The 21210-nt window shown below is 47.3% G+C and overlaps 1 protein-coding gene across 1 annotated transcript in view; it reads left to right on the top strand.

The window, feature by feature from the left end:
• PRKCB (protein kinase C beta) overlaps positions 1-21210 on the top strand; it is a 242315-nt gene that overhangs the window by 209197 nt on the left and 11908 nt on the right. Inside the window, 1 exon segment of the mRNA XM_032231081.1 lies at positions 13576-13716. Within this exon segment, the coding sequence (XP_032086972.1) occupies positions 13576-13716 (141 nt within the window).

Raw genomic sequence — 21210 nt, 5'->3', positions numbered from 1 at the left:
AGGGAGCAGAAATTTTGAGTAGTTAGAGAACCGGCAAATACCACCTCTGGCTGGCCCCAGTGGGGTGGGAATGGAGATTTTACAATATCCTTCCCCCAGGAGAGGGGAGGAAATAGGGATTTTGCAGTATCCTCCCCCTGCCACGGCCACCAAGCAATACCCACAGAACCGGTAGTAAAAAAATCGGAATTTCACCACTGGCCTACTGGCTCAATTTCCTCATTCCCAGACTATTGGAGCTGCTTCATTGGACTGCCATTGTCTGTCTTCTTTTTCTGCATCCTGTTGCAAGTGAAACCATCGCATGTGCAAGGCTGATGGGGCTCTGAAGTACTACTGTATGAGGCTTCAGCTGGATTTATGGCTGGGACAAGAGCTCCGTGGCATTTCCTTGGTTGAGCTTGAACAGGATAAAAACACAGCTCAAGGCTCTTACGGTGGAAATCCCAGTGCCGAATGAAATATATTCCTCTCCTCCCTTTGGATTGGGCAGAGCAGATGGGTTAGAATTTTTCAGAAAATGTCTCACTTAATAGCAACCAGAATGATTAGGAGACGGGCAGGATGGAGGCTGGAAGGGAACAGCTAAAGCTGAGGCCAAACTATTTTTCTCTCTTGTTGTCAGCAAAAGTAATGAGGGGGTCTCGCTGAGTCCTTCCACCCGTTAAGTAATTGACAGCGTAAAGGCTAAGTAATCCTGAAATAACCTCAGTAATTGAAGTCCAACACACTGTGACTGACTTGGGTTTTCTTTTAGATCCAGCCACGCTTCCCCTCCTGCCCTCCATATGCACCAGCGACCTTCTCTTGCTGGAAGGTCAGAGGAAGTTCCACCATTAGGCTTCCTCCCAGCGCCCCCCCCCCCCATTCCCACAAGTCAATTCTGTGCAGCCCCAGGGTCCCACCAATCTGTGGTGGGGAAAAGCTGCTCTGCAGGGACTGGATTTGGGGGAGGCCTGTGAGGCCCCTTGTGGGTTGTTGGCCAGTTGACCTTCTCAGAAAGGAGTGTTCTTGTGCCTCCTTTTTCTCCCTCTCAGATGCATTCAAGTCATTGCTCCAATAATGGAGAAAATTCGTAGTTGAGGGTGACATGTGGGGTCCTTGGTGCTCTCTGAGCTTGGTGGATTTTTTGCAGATGTTTCATTACCCAAACTAGGTAACATCATCAGGGCTATTGCTAGTCATTGCTCCTTCCTTCCTTCCTTCCTTCCTTCCTTCCTTCCTTCCTTCCTTCCTTCATTCATTCATTCATTCATTCATTCATTCATTCATATATTCATTCATTCATTCATTCATTCATTCATTCATTCATTCATTCATTCTATCTCTGTCCAATTGCTCTAGCCCTCTTTCTTAAAAGCAACAGGGAATCCCAGAGTGATCAGTTCTTGCTCCAAATGGCCCTCTTCCTCAATCCCCCCACTCATCTCTTCTTGGCCCTGACAAATTTGTATGGGCAGGAAAGAAGCCGAGAGTAAAGATGAAAATAATGCAAGATGTACGTGAGAGAGGAGGCTTGAAACTACCTAACTTAAAACTATATTATGATGCAGTGGCACTATCTGTAATTAGTGATTGGACTCATTTAACTAATGACAGAATATTGAATATTGAGGGACACGATCTGGTATATGGTTGGCATGCTTACCTGTTATTCAACAAAAAATTGGACAAGAATTTTAAAAGTCATATTTTAAGAAATGCTTTACTGCGGGTCTGGAAAAAATACTAATATAAATTAAATGACAAGATACCCATGTGGGCAATTCCTAGACACGCAATTGAAAATATGAATATAGTACAAAAACAGGATAGAATTACCTACAGACAGCTTCTTATCTTGGAAAGGGGGGTACTACAATTAAAATCCTTAGAGGTATTAAAAGAGGAGAAGGTAGTTCAAGCATGGTTCCAGTATGGGCAATTACAGGCTAGGTGGAAAATAGATAAAAAAATTGGTTTTATTCAAGTTGAGGATAATCTGTTTAAACAACTAAGAGATCAAAGCTTAATGCATATAAAGAGGATATATAATGTATTAATACAGATGGATTCGGAAACAGAATTAGTTAAAGATTGTATGATAAAGTGGGCTCAAAACATTGAAGAACCAATAATGCTGGATACATGGGAAAGAATCTGGGTAAGAAATGTGAAATTTACACAAGCTCAAAACCTGAGAGAAAATTTTTATAAGATGTTCTATAGATGGCATTTAGATCCTAAAAAGCTGGCTTCTATGTATCCGAACTTACAGCCTAAATGTTGGAGATGTGGCTCTCTCAATGCTACATATTTTCATATATGGTGGACCTGCCAAAAGGTTAAGGCATTTTGGATAAAAATATGGTGGATTATGCAAAATATCTTTAAAAGAAGGATAAAGTTTATTCCTCAGTTATTCTTACTAGGTATATGTACTGATTTTACAGTGGTAGAGATTAACTTAATTCTGCACCTAATAATGGCAGCAAGACTGTTGGTGGTGCAATACTGGAAGAAGGAAGACTTGCCTACAACTCAAGAATGGACATTGAAAGTTACAAACTTAGCCAAGATGGCTAAAATATCGGCATATCTTAAAGATCACTCAAATGAGAGATATAAACGAGACTGGAAAAAATGGATTGATTATATACAAAATAAATACGGGACCAAGAAATTCCAGTTAGCCTATGCTTAACATCAGAAATGATTTAAATTGTTTAAAGTTAGTTCAGCAAGAAGAAGCTAAGGTCAATGTAGAATGTCATTAATTTCTTCTTGGCTCTGGGGAAAGCCGCTTATCAAGCAGAGCCCATCGCTCCACGGACCTGCCTGCCTGCAGTAACTGGAGCTTCTCGGGGGGGGGAGGGGGTGTCTACGCAAAGGGGCCTTGAGGAGACCCTCAGAGCCCTTTGGCTGATGGCTGGTGGTCCTGCACAGGGCCTGGGCTCCTGCTCTGCTCAGATGAAGCCTGCAGCCATCCTTCTCTTTTCCGGACCTTGCTGGAAGTGGGGGGGGGGGGGTGAGCTCTGCGCAGTTCATCATCCCACAGGAGCCTGGCTGGACTTTCTTTGAATTCAGTGCCTTGAGGTTCCCCATGGGAATTTTGTGGCCAAATCTCCTCGAATCCTGAGGGACGTTCCCAGGCTGTGCAGAAGCAGCAGCAATTGATAGATAGGCGAAGACCCGTGTTTGTTTTTCATGGCAGGAAGCAAATATTCTGGCCAAAACTACTTTCAGGTCACAGCAGCATAAAGTGGGGAGAGATCTCAGAGGCAATCTAGCCCAACCCCTTCTTCAGGGAAGGATCCTGCCAAAGTATTTCAGATAGAAGGTGGTCCGACTCTGTTTGAAGACTTCCCACGCGGGGGATCATAGCACCAAGTGAGGCCATGAGGCTCCGTGACCCCGTCCTTCTCCTAAGAATTCCTCCTAATGGCTAACCTGCATCTACTTCCACTGGCCCTGATCCTGCCCTCCTCCACAGGACAACCCTTTAGACCAGGGGTCCCCAACCTCCAGGCCGCGTCCCAATACCAGGCCGTGACCTATTTGGAACTGGGCCACACAAGTGGCGGGCGAGTGCACTTACACGAGCAGCAGGTCCTGTGCTTGTGCACGAAGCTTCATTTGTGCGAGCGATGGACGTAGGCCCCTGCTACTTGCACAAATGGAGTTGTGTGCGCTCGCGTGCATGCCTGCCACTCACACAAGACCATCCCCTCTTCCCTCCTGCTGCCAAACCAGAAAGATTTGGGATTGCTGCTTTAGACCTGGAAGATGGGTATCATCTCCTTCCCATTTACTCTCTGTGGGGGAGGCTGTAAGTCTCCACATCCTTTAACAAATGAGCTCTGGTGGCTCAGTGGTTGGAATGCAGCATTGCAGGCAAACTCTGCCTACAGTCTGGAGCTCGATCCTGACCGGCTCAAGATCGACTCAGCCCTCCATCCTTCCAACATCGGTAAAATGAGAACCCAGATTGTTATGGGCAAGAGGCTGACTTTGTAAACTGCTTAGAAAGGGCTATAAAAGCACAATGGATCATAAGTGTGTAAGTCTAAGGGCTAGTGCTAGGGCTATAACTATCTTGCCCAGCCCTCCTCTGAATTCGGCTCACTTGGCTCCAGGGCTTTTCAAACTTTTCAGTCCTGGAACCTGGCCAAGGCAGAGTGGAGGAGAGCCACTGTTGTTCCTCAGGCCCCCCCAGCCCGGCATTTGCTACTCAGGGTGCATCCCTCAGACAGAAGGGGCTGGCCTTCCAAGAATGCCCCCCCTTCTCTCTTCACTCCCTTGTTTTGGGCCAAGAGCCCAGCAGGTCTCAGGCCCATATGGACCCTGTGGTCAGCAAGTCCTGGGGGGGCGGGGGGGCAGGAACAAAGGCAGCGCCAGCCTCTCTGCCAGGCTGCGGCTGAAACCATTCCAGGAAGCTGTGCCAGGCTCTCCTGGGGGGAGCGATTTAGAGATAACCATGATGAACTTCCTATTAGTTTTATTTCCTTTCCTTGCAAATTGGCAAGAGATAAGACTGATTAAAACATCTGCTGGATTTTCAGTAATGGCTTTTCACACTTCTGGCAAATGCCAAGGCTGAATGGAAAGCAACCGAAGCGGGCAAGGGCAGGGAGGGGGAGCAGGCTGTGGACACCCCCTCCCTCTCCTGTCGCACTGCTGCCTTTATTTTGGGCTGGAGGAAGATATGACACACACTTACATAATGCTATATTTGTGTACAAACCAAAATCATGCAGAGTGAAGTTGAGTATTCCCCCCGCCCCTGAAAACCTGGTGATGCCAGGCCCTTTCCTTCCTCATGGCAGCCTTGGCTACAATGTTCAGCAGGTGTTCTGCGCTGATCAAAAGGGGAGGGATCCTTTCTATAACACCAGTGGTGGGTTGCTGCGGGGCATGACTGGTACGGCCGTACCGGTAGTGGCCTAGAGCAGCAGAGAGCATACCGATACGGTGGCTCCTTTGGCCCACCCGCCTGCCCGTGATCTATAGCTGTATTTATGCCAAAAGGCACACTGCGCATGTGCGCACAGGCGTGGAGCCTGCACGCACCCCGACAAGCAGCTGGGTGTCACAGGCACAGCTCGGGCATGGACTGACCACGATTAGTGGTAGCGATGGTAAGAGAAGCCCACCACTGTATAACACGCCTTCTTGGTATCAGGTGTTGCATACATCCCCCACGCCCAGGCCTGGGGAACCCCCCCACTCATCCACCCCAGCCCCAGGTAAGAAACGAGGTTGGCCTCTGGGGAAAGCAGTGGGTTTATTTTTCAGCTGCTTCTTGTTGAGAGATTTGTGTGGCTCAAAAGCATTCGAGTTGGTTTGCCCAATGCATTCAACTTTGGCTGCAAGGGAGGACCAGAGCAATTCTCCAGGAGAAGGAGGTGACTTCCAGCTATTGAACATGGAGCTTGAGCAGGAGAGAAAAAGAGAACTGGGGGGGGGGGGCACATCCTGAGGCCCAGCTGGTTCTAGACCCCTCCAGAGGGAGGGCTCAAAAAGCTAGGAGGCTTGGCTGCTGCTCAGCTGCTTCTCAGCAAAGGAACCTCTGGCCCACATCAGCCACTGCAGCTTCTGAGGTCTTCTTAGGGCCTCCTGAGTTACAGGACCATGGGAGTCTCCTCAGGTGCTGGCAGACCCTGAGAAGACAGGCCCTGGCGAACTGAGATGGGGCCAAGCCTAATGTGGCACTTCTGATCCCAGTCCTGTAGTTCTTCAGCCCTCTTGTACTGCAGGTTGAGCAGGACACAATATTAAATGAGCTCCGAGTCTCTCCTAACTCTAACTCTAACACACACACACACACAAACACAAACACAAACACACACACACACACACACTTTTAAGTCTTTATCCCCAGAAACTGGGGTGCTCAGGACTTGGAGTTCTTGCTGATATCACTGGAGGGCTTGCAATAAAGGAAGTGGCCCCATCACTCAAACTGTGAGCTCCTTTTCCACAGAGGTGATGATACTAGCTGGAGTAGCAAGCTTTGTGGAAGTGGTTCCAACCTTCCCCTTTTGGTAGTGCCTGAAGTTGGCTGTGAAAGAGGTGTGCACCGTGTTTTCATGGACAGAGGCTCTCCCTCTTGGAGAGGGAGAGGGAGAGATGCTTTGTAGAACAACAGCTTTTACTATCATCTCTGGAGTCTCTTTTCAGCTGCCCCGGAGCCCCTGGCTTGTCACACATGAACAGGAGTGCTTGCTCTCCCCCTCTGTGTGGGGACTTTCAGAGGCGTTTGGAACATCCCTCTATCCAGGTGAAGGGACTGGAAGCACTGAGAAGCTTTGCCTCCTCTCCGCGCCCCTCCCCCCATGTTAGAGGCAAGGAAGTGCTCGCATCCTCAGTGCAACAGCCAGTTTTCTGGTCCCTGGCAGAGGAAAGCGGTGCCCCTGCTGGCAGGCTCTGCTGCAGCTCCTTGAAGAGCAGCCTCTCTGGCTGGCATCTTCCCAAAGGGAGCCAAACGGTGGGGCTCAACTGGCTGAAAATAGCTTTGCTTAAGTGAGGCAAGACCAGCCGAAGCTGCCTGGGATGTGCTCAGCCTGGCAAGGCCCCCTCCCCCCCTCCAACACCCGTGTTTCCATCTGAGAGATTCCTCTTTGCTGAAAAGACACAACTTCATTCTGGTCCTCTGGCAGCAGCTGAGAAGTCCATCAATGCAGGCTGGCCTGGCAGAAGTCTTGCCTCCTGAAACCATACCCCTCCCTCCTGGAGAGGAGGAGGAAGAGGAGGAGGAGGAGGAGGAGGAGGAGGCAGCCCTGAACTTGGCAACGAAGAGCCAGGAATGGAACCACTTGCCATTCCGCCTCCATCACATATGGCACAAGTTTAATTCCACCGAGCTCTCTTATGCCAATGAGCTTCTACTGCAGGGGATATAAAGAGACGCCGAGTGTGGGAGCCTGGCTGGTGCGGAATGAAACGGCTAATTCTGTGACAAGGGACATAGCCACAGAGCGCCAGGGGGGGAGGGGAGTAGCACAGAACCCCCTTCAGGCTGCAGAAGGAGACGGCCATTTCTTCATCCCCCCCAGCGTGAAAAAGCCAGCACTTCTGGCTCGTCCCTCTTCCAATCAGGCCTTTCCCCCTGCAATCAGATGCTAAAATCCACTCGGCCTCTTCATTCTGCTCTGTGGGAATAATTGAATAAGAAGGATGTGCGAATTTGCCAAGGGCTGGCATTTGCACATCGTAATTTCCTTCAAGCCTCACCCTGCTCCTGCTAGGTGGAACCTAGAGTTGTGCAAAGCTCTACTGTTCTACCCAGCTCCCCAAACACCACAAACCCTCTGAAGTTCACTCAAAGATTCCTTTATTAGGAGCCCCGGCAGCCCCATCAAAAAGTTTCTCTCTCACCGCAGGTTAATAAGTCCGTCCGGCAGGGAGATGAATAGTTGTCTGCCATATCAATTCATCTCCGCCTCCTGCCTTTTATCCCCAGAGTTAGGATGGGGCTTTGCTAGCAGCAGTGGCTTTTCTGTCTTCAGGACTGGCCCACAGATTTCCACTGCTCTCCTCTCCTCGTCCTCTGGCATCAGGGACTGGACACTGGAACCAGCTGTTCTGCCTCTCCCTCAACAGCCACCTCCAGACCTGGGGGCTGTTGACTCTCCATCTGAGGGCTGATGGACGGTCCAGTCTCCACCTCTGTCTCTTTCAATGACCGCTCCATTCCCTCTTCCCCCTCAGATTGCCTTGATGCTGACCCTGACTCCCATGCCGCTGCCTCCTCCTCTGATTTGGTTGCTGGAGAGGCCGGCAGCTGACAGGCCATAACATCTACTTATCATTTGGTCTTGTTGCCTCTGCCTTCACAAGGCTTCTCCCACTCAGCCAAAGGAGGCTTCTCGTAAGCAGACAGTGAAAGGATTTGGGAGTCTTGAACTGGGTGTCAACTGTCATCCCCTTCAGATGCACTGCAGGCTTCCCCTTCGCTCTGAGGCCATCGGCTTCGACTGCTGATTGAGCCCGTCTCTTGGCTGAGGAGCAGATTGTAAGTTGCTCGTAGTAGCAAACAGACTCTTTGCTGCTCTCCTAATGCTGCTCTTTCCTGGCCAGATCCGAATTCTCAGTCTAGCCCTCCCCTCCTCCTGAGGCCCATGGCTCCTTCCGACAGGCCTGAAAAGGAGGCCGGTCTGCTCTTCTTGGGCCCCTCTTGGATGTCTCCTCCAAGGCTTATTGAGCCTTTGGATCCACCATCTGTCTTCCATCTCAGGAAGGAAGGAAGCCAAACGCCACTGCCAGGATATTAACATTTCTGCTGCCGCCAGATTCGCTGCCTCATCTCCCACTTGCCAGAGAGGGTTTGGCTGGAGGAGGCTGGGGAAGATAAACAGCCATTGTGCATTCTCCGCTTTTGCTTAGAACCGGCTGTTTCATTAAGCCAAAGCCTTCAGGGCCGGAGGCTGCCAATTCCTCCGTGTTCTTGGTGTTAATGAAAAAGAGATTCCAGGAGCAGATCGTTATTCTTTGAACGGGGTGGCAGCATTTGTACTTAATTGCTTTGATGCTGTGGACTCGTAGATATTTCCTCCACAGTAAGACTTTTGGCTTCTTATCTGTTGTTGGGGACGGGGACGGGGTCTGCTCAGACAGGGCTCCTTTGAGGAGGCAGAGGCTCTCCCCCTACCCTGCTCCCCATCAAAAAATACTAAAACTCCAACCATGGTTAATAGAATTGCTGTCTTCTCTTGACCTTGCTCCATGCTATAAACTACCTCAAGGATGTTTTATACACCAAATTGGACTTATTTTAGCATTGGGCAAACCCAGAATTTCTGTGTTCATCTTATTCTTCTAGATAGTGTGCATGTCAGGGTTCCAAATAGCATCCAAAAGTAAATCAGAATCAGAGGCAAAGGATTCTTCAAAGTTCCAATTTATGAAGAGAGCCACGTTGGCACATCTGGGAAAACCCAAATCTGAAAGCTTCCAGGTTTTCCCCACCTAGTTGGAAGTTCAAGATCTTGTCCCCACGCCCACAAGTCCATCACATGGTCCAATCTCCCACTGCCATGCTGGCAGTTCCACCCATCCAATTCTGGAAGTTCAAGATCTTGTCCCCACGCCCACAAGTCCATCACATGGTCCAATCTCCCACTGCCATGCTGGCAGTTCCACCCATCCAATTCCGGTCAGGTGCAGAGGTGCAGAGACGAAGGATGACCTTGGCTTTCTAGAAATCATTTTGTTATGGCTACATAGCATCTAACTCCGTACAATCCCCCCTCCCATTTTCCCACAATAGAAAATGCATAGTAGAATAACAAAGTGTGACAGGTCAAAGATCCAAAATAAAAGATGGTTGCAGGCCTGACAGTGCATGCAACTGAAACCATCAACCCTGTACACAACTGATCTCCCGATCACTAACAAAATGAAATTCAGTATGGATAATGCTACTATTCATCATGATCATCATGATCAGAAGGGACTTTGGAGGTGTTGTACTCCAACCCCCTGATCAAGCAGGAGGCCTAGACAATTTCAGACAAGTGGCTGGTCCGTTCTCTTCTTAAAAATCTCCAGTGATGAAAAGTAAGATTTTGATCAAAGTAAGGCAAGAAAAAAAACTGTATAGGTACAGACCAGATGAAACTTGGCTTAATGCCAGTCACTGTGAGAGGGATCTTTGATTCCTAGTGAACAATCACTTAAATATGAGTCAGAAGTGTGCAGTGGCAGCCAAAAGAGCCAATGCAATCCTAGCAGAGGTGGGTTCCTATCTATTCAGTCCGGTTCGGCTGAATAGGTAGTAACTCAGAGGGACACGTGACTGTACTAGGATCAGCAATGCCATTTTGATTTTTTGTTCTGCAAATGCGCAGAACAATCTTCAGTTAAAAATGTAATTTTTATTCCTTTTTTTAATGTTGTTCACATGCGCAGATTGTTTTAAATGAAAATGTGCATGTGTGTGGAGCGCAGTTTTTTTTTTACTACCGAACCGGTAGTAATGGTGGCCGGAACCCACCCCTGAATCCCAGGTTGCATAAACAGAGAGAGAATCAAGATAACCTGAAGTGTTAGTGCCATTTTACAAAGCCTTAGTAAGGCCACACTTGGAATCTGCATCCAGTTTGGGTCAACACAATATAAAAAAGAAGTTGATACTCTGGGAAGAATGCAGAGAAGAGCAACAAAAATGATGCGGGAGCTGGAGGCTAAAACATATGAAGAACGGTGGCAGGAATTGGGTATATCTAGTATAATGAAAAGAAGGATTAGGGGAGATGTGATAGCAGTGTTCCAATATTTGAGAGGCTTTTCAAAGGCAATGGGGTCAAACTAATTTACAAAGCACTAAAAAGGAAGACAAGAAACAATGGGTGGGAACTAACCAAATAGAGAAGCAACCTAGAACAAAGGAGAAAATTTCTAATGATTAGAGCAATCAGCCAATGGAATAGCTTGCCTCCAGAAGTTGTGGGTGCTCCATCACAGGAGGCTTTCAAAAAGAGACTGTACAGCCATTTGTCTGAAATGGTATAGGGTCTGCTGCAGAGAGTTGGACTAGAAGACCTCCAAGGTCCCTTCCAACTCCATTGTTCTATGTTCTAGTTCCTTTCAACAATCTCCCTCTTGGAATGCCAGGAGGGTTTGTGTAGAACTTCTGAAAATGTGAGTTTCTATGTGTTCAAATGATAAGTAGCTGAGGGGTTGTGTGCATGGACCAGCAGCCCTTCCAGTTCTAATCCTAACTTTTTAAATGATGGTTAACTGGTCAATTCGCCAGTTGAGGATGATGGCTAGAAACAAATTTCCCCAGTGCTATAAAATCCCCAGTGCTGGGAATTTGAAATATAAGATTATGAGCAGTTTCCTGAAATTTCAGTCAAGAGTGAAGTTTTCCTTGGGCATCTCGTTTAACTTTGCAGCATCTGGCCTAACACTGGGGCTGTTTGCGAGAGGTCCGACAGTTCCTCCTACGTGCCTGATTGAGCTTTGCAACACCAAGACAATGAGGGTGCAGGATAAGATGGTTTTCTGGGTACCAGTCTTAGGGGCTCCCTAATTTACTGAGATGAAGCAGCTGAAGCAACACGTAGAGCACCAGTGGTTTCAGATTCAAGAGTGAACATGATGGAGCCCTAGGACCTCATCCTCCGACTTAAATTGTGGTGACAAGACCTACAAAACACCATCACTTTCCATGTTGTATTAGCAGAATATTTTTCAGCAACCAGCTAAACCATAAACATCTGGGCCAGAAGAGTTTTTGTCCACTTCAGAGTAGGAGGTTCTAGGAGCCTCATCCATTCAAGATTGGATTGTTATGATGGGCTTTCCTTGGTGTTGCTGTTGAAGACTACATGAAAACTGCAATTTAACCAAAAATCCAGTCTGCCCGATTCTCCCTAAGAGCCACTTTATCCAGATAACCCCAGTCTTCTGGATCTTCCATTAATTACAGGTAGTCCTCCCTTAAGGACCAGCAGTGCTTGTAATGGAGTAGGTAATGGAATGTGTCTAAGAAGGGGAAGTGATATGACACTCTACAGTAACACAGCAGGTTCTCCAGGGAGAATGGAGCACCTTCCAAAGACGGGGTGAGACGACAGACAGCACACACTGGAGTTGAATCATGGGAAGAGGAAGAGATTTAGGATAGCCACTCTCTAAAATCTACCAGGGTTCATCCATTAGATCACAGTCGCTTAGGTTGGTCTGACACGATTCTCTCTTTATGGTGTTAGCAAGTGAACAAGTGAACTTTGGCTGGATTGTGTGATGTCGTTCTTGGGCTAAACCTGACAGAATATGAGAACAATCTTGGAAGAGGGAGGTAGAGATATTGCCTAAGCCCGTGATGGCGAACCTATGCCATGGAGACATTTGTTAGGGTGCACGAGGCTTTGCCCTGTCAGCTCCAGCACCATGCCCATGCTGGCCAACTGACTTCAGCCTCCTTTTTCGGCTGTTTTTCGCTCTCCGCAAACCGGAAATTCGGGAATGGACCCGCATAGCTTCCATCCTACAACATTTAATATTATTAAGCAACGTCATCTGCCTATCCTAGGTCCATAGGAAGAAGTCTATTCCCAAACTTCCAGGTTGCCCATAGGGCCATTTTTGCCCTCCGGAGCCTTTAGGGAAGCCTCCTGAAGCCTCCGGAGGGCCTCCAGGGGGGTGGGGGCGACTGTTTTCTCCCTCCCTAGGCTCCTTGAAAGCCTCTGGAGCCTGGGGAGGGCGAAAAACGGGTCCATCATGCACCAAAAGTTGGGGGCGGGGGCGCGCACATAGTATTATGGGTGTGGGCACGCCTGCACACAACCCCCCTGTGCTCCCCCGCTTTTGGCGATGGGAAAAAGGTTAGCCATCACTGGTCTAAGCAATGAGCAGGGAGAGGAGGCTGCAACTAAGTAACAGGCAGAGAAAAAAAACCTTAGAAAAGATCCTTCTTAACTATTCAGATGGTAAAAAGTGATGGTGGGAGATTTGTACTTTCAGACTTGAAAGATTCTGTTAGCGTAGCCCGGCCTATAATAAAGGAGAATTACAGGTGATCCTCAACTTAATGATAATGGAGCCAAAAATTTCCATCATACGTCATAATGGTCATAAGTCTAGATTTTATGACTTTTTTAATGGCAGTCTTTAAGTGCATGGCACAGTCATTAAGCAAATCAATGTACTTCTAAAGGCATTTTTTGCCAAAAACTGACCTTAAGGATCAGAAACCCACAAAACATGTAAATTGCAATTGTGTGACTGCTGAATGCTGCAAACGAGTTGCCAAGTGCCTGAAATGCAGTCATGTATATGTGCATGTGGGGTGGGGGCCGCACTGATGGCCTCTGGGGTTGATGGAAAGGCTCAGGGGCAGCAGCAGCCAGCTGAGACTGCTGAAGGTGCCAAGCCCCTACTCAGCCCCAGTGCTCCTGGCGGCGCCAACAATGAATACCACCTCGAACCTCACACCATAGCCAGCTCCCCTGACACCACACCACAAAGCTTCCACCGCCCCTACTTCTCTGGCTGACTTTCACCAGCTTCTTCCTCCCACTGCTGACCATATGTGCCCACTGCCCAGCCCTATGCGAGTAGCTTCTGGTCACTCTGCACCTTCTTCCCAAGGCCATGTGCACGTGTCCTCTCCAACTCATGGCAATCTCCAGTTCTCTGATCCTGTGGGATTCAATGAATGACAGAAAAATCAGAATGACCTTAATTTCTGTCACTAGGTGATGTGGTCAGGAGATGTTGTGTCTTATGGTCACATTGTTTAGTGACAGAAATGCTGGTCTCAATTACTATCATTTCCCAGGCGGTAGCTGTATTAGAGGTTTCAGAATACAATTGACAATGCTGGTTTTGACTGATTAAGGATCTCTTTTGGACTTAATTTGCCCTCCTCTGCAGTCTGTCCAAGAGAAGCTGTTTGGGCTCCCCTGAGGGATGAGAGAGAAAGAAAGGGAGAGGGAGAGAGGGAGGGAGGGAGGGAGGGAGGGAGAGGGTCAGATTACGGTATATTGTAGAAAATAAGGGGTTTGGGGGTTGAGGATGTTCGTTATTATCCTGGTGCTCTCATTCTGAAAGATGACAGATGAACCATGTTCTCTTCCTTTTCCCAAGCTCATGACCAAGCATCCAGCTAAGCGGTTGGGGTGTGGCCCGGAAGGAGAACGGGATATCAAGGAGCATGCCTTTTTCCGATACATTGATTGGGACAAACTCGAGCAGAAAGAAATCCAGCCTCCCTTCAAGCCCAAAGCTGTAAGTTCCTTTCTTTTCTTTCTCCATTCTCTTTTATAGCCCCGGAGCAGTATACCTTTTTCTGGATACTCGTAACATGATATTTTCTTTCTTAGAAAAGGGATATGTTGTTTAGGATTATGAACTAATTTGGAGGAATGCAGGGTTTATGCATGACAATTCCATTATGCAATTCCCTTGCTTCCTTGAAAGCACCACACAGCAATTCAAAATTATTGTTTTTAGTTGTAATTTTTCTGGGTTATGTTGTTTACAATCAGTTTGTGCAATCTTCTTGCATGGGCTGTAATCTACTGTTTCTTCTGCCTCTTTCCACAATCTGTACTTTGAATCATTTGCTGATTTTTTCCCCGTTCTGGCCTTAATTTGAATAGCTTGCTCTTGAGCAGCCAAAATCAAGCCTTTGTTTTCTTATTTTAATATTCTAGTGGTAAGCCATTCCCAGGTTTTATCTTTATCCCCTTTTCCCTCCATTTTATGAGAAATATTTAAACTTGTATGCCTTTTGACTCTCAAGAACTCTGGGAAGCTAATATTTACTCACCCACATTCCTAGTTCATAGAGCAAGGAAACTGATGGACTTTCATGCAGGTCTGAATATTTTGCCCCCTATAAGCTCCCTCTCACATCTACCATGAACAGTGTGCTGTGATATGCTGGGAACCAGAAGGCATAGCAAACAGATTCTTGTGCAGTAGCAGCAGCAGAATGCTTTCCTTGGCTCTCAGATAGATGATCTTTAGAGATTTATCTTCCCCTTTTTCTTGGCATCAGGGAGAATAGTATCAGAGGGGCCAGTTATACATTCCTTCTTCCCAGACAAGGAATTTTTATGGTTGCATCATCGCAACTACCCAGCTGGACCTTATTTAAGACTACCTGGCTTCTTTTTGGCAAATCTGCTGCTTTGCCAAAATTTTAATTACCAAATCAATCAGTCTGATGCATCCCCTTATCTCCCTATATAGTCCTTGGGATTTCGTATCCTTGGACTAGATTGCTGATTTAACACATGTCAGAATCCTGCATATTCTCCATAGCACATCAACATAAGCCAATGGTAACTAGAGAAGATAAATGCTACCCCAAGCAATGCCTTTGTGGTTATATGAACTACTAAGGTTGGAGATGATTGCTGCCTGCAGCCTCCTCCTGTTTCCATGGGATGAGAAGCAAGGACTTCCTTTTCCTTTAGGACAGCAGTTCCCCGCAGAGGAGGAGAGGGGAACCAGGCCAGGGTGCACACGTGCATTAACAGCTCCACTCGCTCAAGAGAGAATAGGAGCCTTTGGGGTGCACTTTCATGCTCCTTCAGGCTTCTCCGCACCCAAAGCTTTTGCAAAGAGATGGAAGGCCTGAAGCAATGTGAGATTGTTTCCCTGAACCCTTTCGCCCGTTGGCATGGAGAAGGGGAGCCTTTGGAGGCATGCTCTCGTGCTCCTTCAGATTCACTGAGGCTGCCCAACACTTCAAAAGCAGATCAGGTGTCCTGCACAGGCAACCTCAGTGAGTCAGCAAAGCTGAGCAGGGTGCACTCACCCCATTCAGCCTCTGCTCTCACTGGTCCGCTTTTGGACATTGGGAAAGGTGACTTGGCAGCCCAACTGGGTGCGGGGAGATGGGAACTGGACTGCATGTGTGCACTCAGCTCCACTCACATGAGAGAAGAAAAGCCTTTGGGGCACTGATTGCATGAGTGGAGCATGTGTGCATGCATTGGCCTACCTCTCATCTGGCCTGGTTCCAAATAGGCCATGGCCGGTAGTGAGCCATGGTCTGGGGACTCCTGCTTTAGGATGAGTAGATGGGCAGAGGGAGAAGAGGAGAATTCTTCAGGTTTGAGAGAAAACTCCTGGCTAGGAGAAAGGGAATGGAAAAGCATTAAGTTCTTCCTAGAAGGTAGAAATGGGGATAGACTTGGTGAAAAGTGGTGGAAAGACCATTTCTGACTAGGTTAGAAGCAAACAGCCTGTAATGAGATGTAGAAGAAAACCATCCCTCTGATTGAGAGAACGAATTCAAACACTGTGTAGAAGGGAGAAAACATACAAAAAATAAACTTTAATTTCACTGTAAATATCACTTCCTTCTCATGTACAACAGTTACTGGAGTTCTTTGTAAGCTTTTCTTCCCCAATAAATCTATTGATTTGTGTTTGGAATTCCTACCTGTGCTTGCTTGTAGGAGTGTTGTGGAGAGAACCCTGAAATCTCTCCTTCAGCTCTCACTTTTTGAACTTGCCTGCCGACATTCTGTTAGTTCTCTCCCCTTTTCCTTTTTCCGGAGAAATTGGAGTTTTTATATTCCTTCTACGGTCTTTGCAGCAGCCTCTGCTTACTCAGCAGGAAGCAATAATTCAGCCAAACACAATGAGAAATCAGCCGCTATTCAGGACATTCGCTCTTTGTTGCACATGGACTCTCAGAATAGAAAGTTCTCTGGTGGCTCCCTTCGGTTTCTTGCCTCTCTCTCCCAGTGGAAATTATTGAATGGATTGGGGGATGGGGGAGCCAAAAGAGTAAAATGTATTGTGAAGTTACAACACAAACTGTGTCCTTCTTGTGTCCAGTTCAGGACACAATTATGAATGAACAGGGTTTATATCATTATATTGCAATATACGTGTTCATTTTATTCATCAAACTTATGATGATAAGCAAGCTAGATAAGGTATGTTTCTGATATGTACCCTGGCTTTGCCTCTTTGTGGAGTTAGATACAGCCCTGTCCTCTGCCAAAGGACACACTCAAAGCTTCTCCATTTAGGGTTAACTTAAAGAGAAGTCCCAAATATCATCTGTCCAAGGAGAGCCACCTTGTCTAAATCCAACTGTGAGCGTTATACTATTGAAATGTATCCATGTTACCTTTCTTTTGGATTTAAGTTGTAGTTTGTTCAGTCCAAACTATTTTCATCTGTCAACCTAAAAGTCTTTCGACTTCCCTGGAAACTACAGATAGAAAATAGGAGTTGAGCGGAGTATTGTCCATGCACTGATGGAATGTCCATCTAAGCTACCCAGTGAGTAGCCCAGTAGTTCACTTAAAGTGTACACTGAGCAAGAGAGGAACTTTGTAGCATCCCATAAAATGGTAACCATGAGAAGGAAGAGGACTGTCCCTTCAGCACTTTCTAAGATGGATATTCCAAGTAGGTGAGACTACCTCACGACTCCAGAAAGATGGTCTAGAACAGGGATGTCAAACCCATGGACCAGGTGTGTCACACGCTGGCCATGCCCACCCCCGGTTTAGCAAAGGGGAAAAAAGTTGTAATATATCACATGACAACAACGTGACGTCGCGAGTTTGACACCCATGGTCTAGAAGGATACTCTGGTAGAATTAAAAAAATTTTCAAGCAAATCATAAGCCCATGAATAGATGAATTCTAGCCAGGTCCGTTCTTTATGGTATATTCTACCAAAGGGAAGTTGAAAGAACCTCCTTCCAAGGTTATCCTGTCCTGTTTGTCAGGGTTCCAAGTAAGACCCCCAATGAAAGAAGACTCCAAGACTTGAGTTTCTTCAAAGTTCCATTTTATTAGAGATGTCATATTGGCACATCTGGAAAAACTCGAATCTGAAAGCATCCAGGTTTTCCCCACCCAAAAGAAAGTTCAAGTCCCTGCTCAACACCCACATGTCTGTCACATGGTCCAATCAGGCACCGTCCCCAACTGGAGATGCCTCCCAGTCACCTCATTGCAACTGCAGGGCAAGATGTCCTTGACTCCCTGAGAAAGGAATGTTATTTTGACTATATCCCACTCCATATATTCCCCCCTCCCAGTTTTCCACCGCAATAAATGTGGCAGGCCTGAAGGCCGAGTGCAAAAGATGGCTTCCAAGCCTGACACTATTGCTCTGCAATGTTCTCCAGTCTTTACCCCGCCCCCTTTGTCTTTTCCTCTTCCATCTCCATCTCCTATGTCTATTTCTACTTTGGACCCTCTTACTCTTTTACTTCGCTCTTCCGTGTTCCTGGAACTAAACCTCAACCAGCTCAATATATTTAACTGCCAATGGTGATTGCACCAACCAGACCAGGCTAGTTTGCAGTTTGGGTGTTAAGGAGAAGAGAATGAAAAGAAGGGATCTGCTCTGCCAGGAGTGCAGCTGTTGGAAAAGGCTGGGCTCCACTCCAGACCGGGTGCTCTTGGCCTGGTGGTGTTTTTCAACCCCCGGTGAAAAAAAAATAGTGACAGGGGTCACTTTTTGGTTTTTCAGATTTTTAAGCACATCTTTGGCATTGAAAGCAAATTCTGACTGCTTGAAATAAAACGACTATTTTCTGAGCTCAATATCAGCAGCTGTAAATAAATGCAAGTCAATTTTCTCCTAGCTATAAATACTGGAGGTGATTCTTTAGTGAGCCATAAAAAATAAATCTCCTCCTTCTAGGGGGCTATTCTGGAGCTTGGTGTGGACATTAAAGTGGCACTGAGAGTGACAGTTTTATTTCCAGGCATTTCTGCTAATTGTGATATTTATAGGGGAAAATTTATAGGAAATCTTTGCTTCTGCTTGAAAAGGAGGTAATTTTGCTCCTTAAAGAGAGGTCAGTTTGGAAAGGAAGCAGCCTAGAGCCAGTTTGACCCTCCCTAAATATCTCCCTGCTTTTTCTGGTTAAAAAGCAACACATTGTTTTGCCACTTCTGTTTATATGCTGAGACTGAGTTTTGTTGTTAGGAACTTTCGAACCTTTTATTGAAGAAAGCACAGTTCTTACTTCTCATTCACAAAAGAGACAAGCTCTGAGTTATCTTCTGCAGAGATCCAGAACTACCATGTTATGAACCAAACACCGTATTTTTTGGAATATAAGATGCACCCTTTTCCCCCACAAAAAAGAGGGTGAAAAACTGGGTGTGTCTTATTCACTGAATACAGCATTTTTGGGCCCCCAAAACCCCACCCCCTTCGCAAAAATGGATGTGCAGAGGATTTGGGAGGCCTACAAAGTACTCCTGGGGGGTTAGGGAGGGAAAAAATGAGCAAAAAATGAGCCTTTTGCCCAGTTTTGCAAAGAAAACAACAACAACCCAGCTCCTAGGAGTACTTTACAAGCTTCTCAAAGCCTATGCATGCCCTTTCGTGCAAAAAACAGGCCTGTTTTTGCAAAAAATGGACCATCTTTTACCTGTTTTTGCCCCCCCCCCAGACCCTAGGAGCACTTTGCAGGCCTCTCAAACTCTCTGCATACTCCGTTTTTCACAAAAAATAGGGCATGCAGAGGGTTTGGGAGGCCTGCAGAGTGCAGAAACCTTTTTTTAAAAAATTTTACCTCTTCAAAATCTTGGTGCGTCTTATACTCTGGTGCGTCTTATAGTCCGAAAAATACGATATGCGTTATGACCTTTGTGGAGGTCATTGAGGAAATGGTGCCAAGGGAAAGCTGACAGCCCTCTCAACTCTGCACATGAAAGACTCCTTGTCAGACTCGCCCGGGCCTGGTCCCTGGGAAAGAAAGACCCTCAACTCCATTTGGTTGAAGGGGTAGGTTCTTTTACTAAGGACTACCGGTTACAGTGAAAGCAGGCTAGAACTAAGAGTTCCCATGCAAACTTACAAAGTTTTTCCCTTTTGTGACCCCTCCCTCCCTTTGACTAGTCCATCAGTGTCCAGTAGCATCCTGGTGCAATGTTTTGGGAACCACTTCGATGTCAGGCGTGTCTTGAAACAGCTTCACATTCTTTTCCAGGCCAGGTGTTCTTGAGGCTTAGCCCGGTTTTCACACATCTGGTTTCTGTCAATCTCTCACATTATTTTATTTTATTTTATTTATTTATTTAATTAGTTTGTATGCCGCCCACCCTCAAAGAGACTCAGGGCAGTTTACAGGTAAAAAAGGGAGGGGGGACATAGAAAAAAATAAAAAACAACATTAAAAATACCACAACATTCATAACAGGCTGGGGCTGGATAAATCAACAGCCCCAGGCCTGCCGGAACAGCCAGGTCTTGGTCGCTTTGCGGAAGGCCGGAAGGGTAGTAAGGGTCCAGAGATAGAGGAGTGACCAGAGATCATCAATCAGCATGACCAAAGCAGTTTCCATGTTGTAACCAGGCCTGAAACCCGACTGAAAGGAATCCAGATAATCGGTTTCATCCTAGGTCCGTCAGAGTTGAAAGGCCACCACTTTCTCAACAAGCTTCCCTACAAAGGGGAGGTTGGAGACTGGACGATAGTTACTCAAAATGGCTGGGTCCAGAGAAGGTTTCTTCAGGAGGGGTCTCACCACCACATCCTTTAGGAGGTGCGGGAAGGACCCCTCCTGGAGAGAGGTGTTAACTATCGTCTGGAGCCAGCCACGTGTCACCTCCCTGCTGGTCGAAACAAGCCAGGAAGGACACGGATCCAGTATACAGGTGGAGGCACTCACCGCTCCCATGGCCTTGTCCACTTCCTCAGGAGCGACAAGTTGAAACTCGCTCCATAAAATCTGCTCAAGACCTTCCCCCGGTACCTCGGCTGGTACCGTGCAATTGGAGTCCAGATCCATCTGAATCCGAGCGATTTTATCCGTTAGAAACTGAACAAATTCCTCAGATCTACGCTGTAAAGGGACGTCCGCATCCCTCCCTTTCAAGAGGGAGTGGGCTATTCTAAACAAGGCGGCTGGGCGCAATTCAGCGGATGCAATAAGAGCGGGAAAATGCGCACATTTCGCCGCCTGTATTGCCACGAGATAGGTCCTGATATAGGCTCTCATCAGTGCTCAGTCAGATTCAGAGTTACTAGCCCTCCAGCGGCGCTCTAGGCATCCCTTTTGGCGCTTCATCTCCCGGAGTTCCTCGGTGAACCAAGGAGCCCTCCTGGATCCATTACCTCGGAGAGGCTGTAAAGGCTCAATCTGGATTAGAGCCCCCGCTGCCGCTGTATTCCAAGCAGCGACTAAGGACTCTACCGGACTGTGGACGAGAGCGACAGGTATTTCTCCAAGCGCCGTCTGAAATCCCATAGGGTCCATCAGGTGTCTGGGGCGGAACCACCTAATCGGTTCCCCCTCCCTACAGTGGGGGATTGGTTTCCGAAAGTCAAGCCTCAGTAGGAAGTGACCATGACAAGGGCAAGATCTTAATGCCCTTCAAATCTAGATCACGTCTCCACTGCTCCGAGAGAAATACGAGGTCAAGCGTGTGACCCACTGAGTGAGTCGGACCCCGGATTACTTGGGTCAAGTCCATGGTTGTCATGGAAGCCATGAACTCCTGCACCCCATCAGAGTGTTCACCGAGCGAAGGCAGGTTGAAATCCCCCAGCACCATAAGCCTGGGGAATTCTACTGCCAGCTCGGCTACTGACTCGAGGAACGAGGGGAGGGTTGTTGCAACGCTGTTGGGAGGTAGGTACGTTAACAACAAGCCCACTTGACCCTCAAGGTCCAACTTCACCAACAGGGACTCACACCCGACAAGCTCCGGAGCAGGGATCCTACAAGGAACTAATGACCTTCGGATGATGACGGCCACTCCCCCACCCCTTCTCT

This window comes from Thamnophis elegans, chromosome 14 (genome assembly GCF_009769535.1).
Source record: "Thamnophis elegans isolate rThaEle1 chromosome 14, rThaEle1.pri, whole genome shotgun sequence".
Lineage (NCBI taxonomy): Eukaryota > Metazoa > Chordata > Lepidosauria > Squamata > Colubridae > Thamnophis > Thamnophis elegans.
This window is presented reverse-complemented; position numbering and strand designations above follow the sequence as displayed.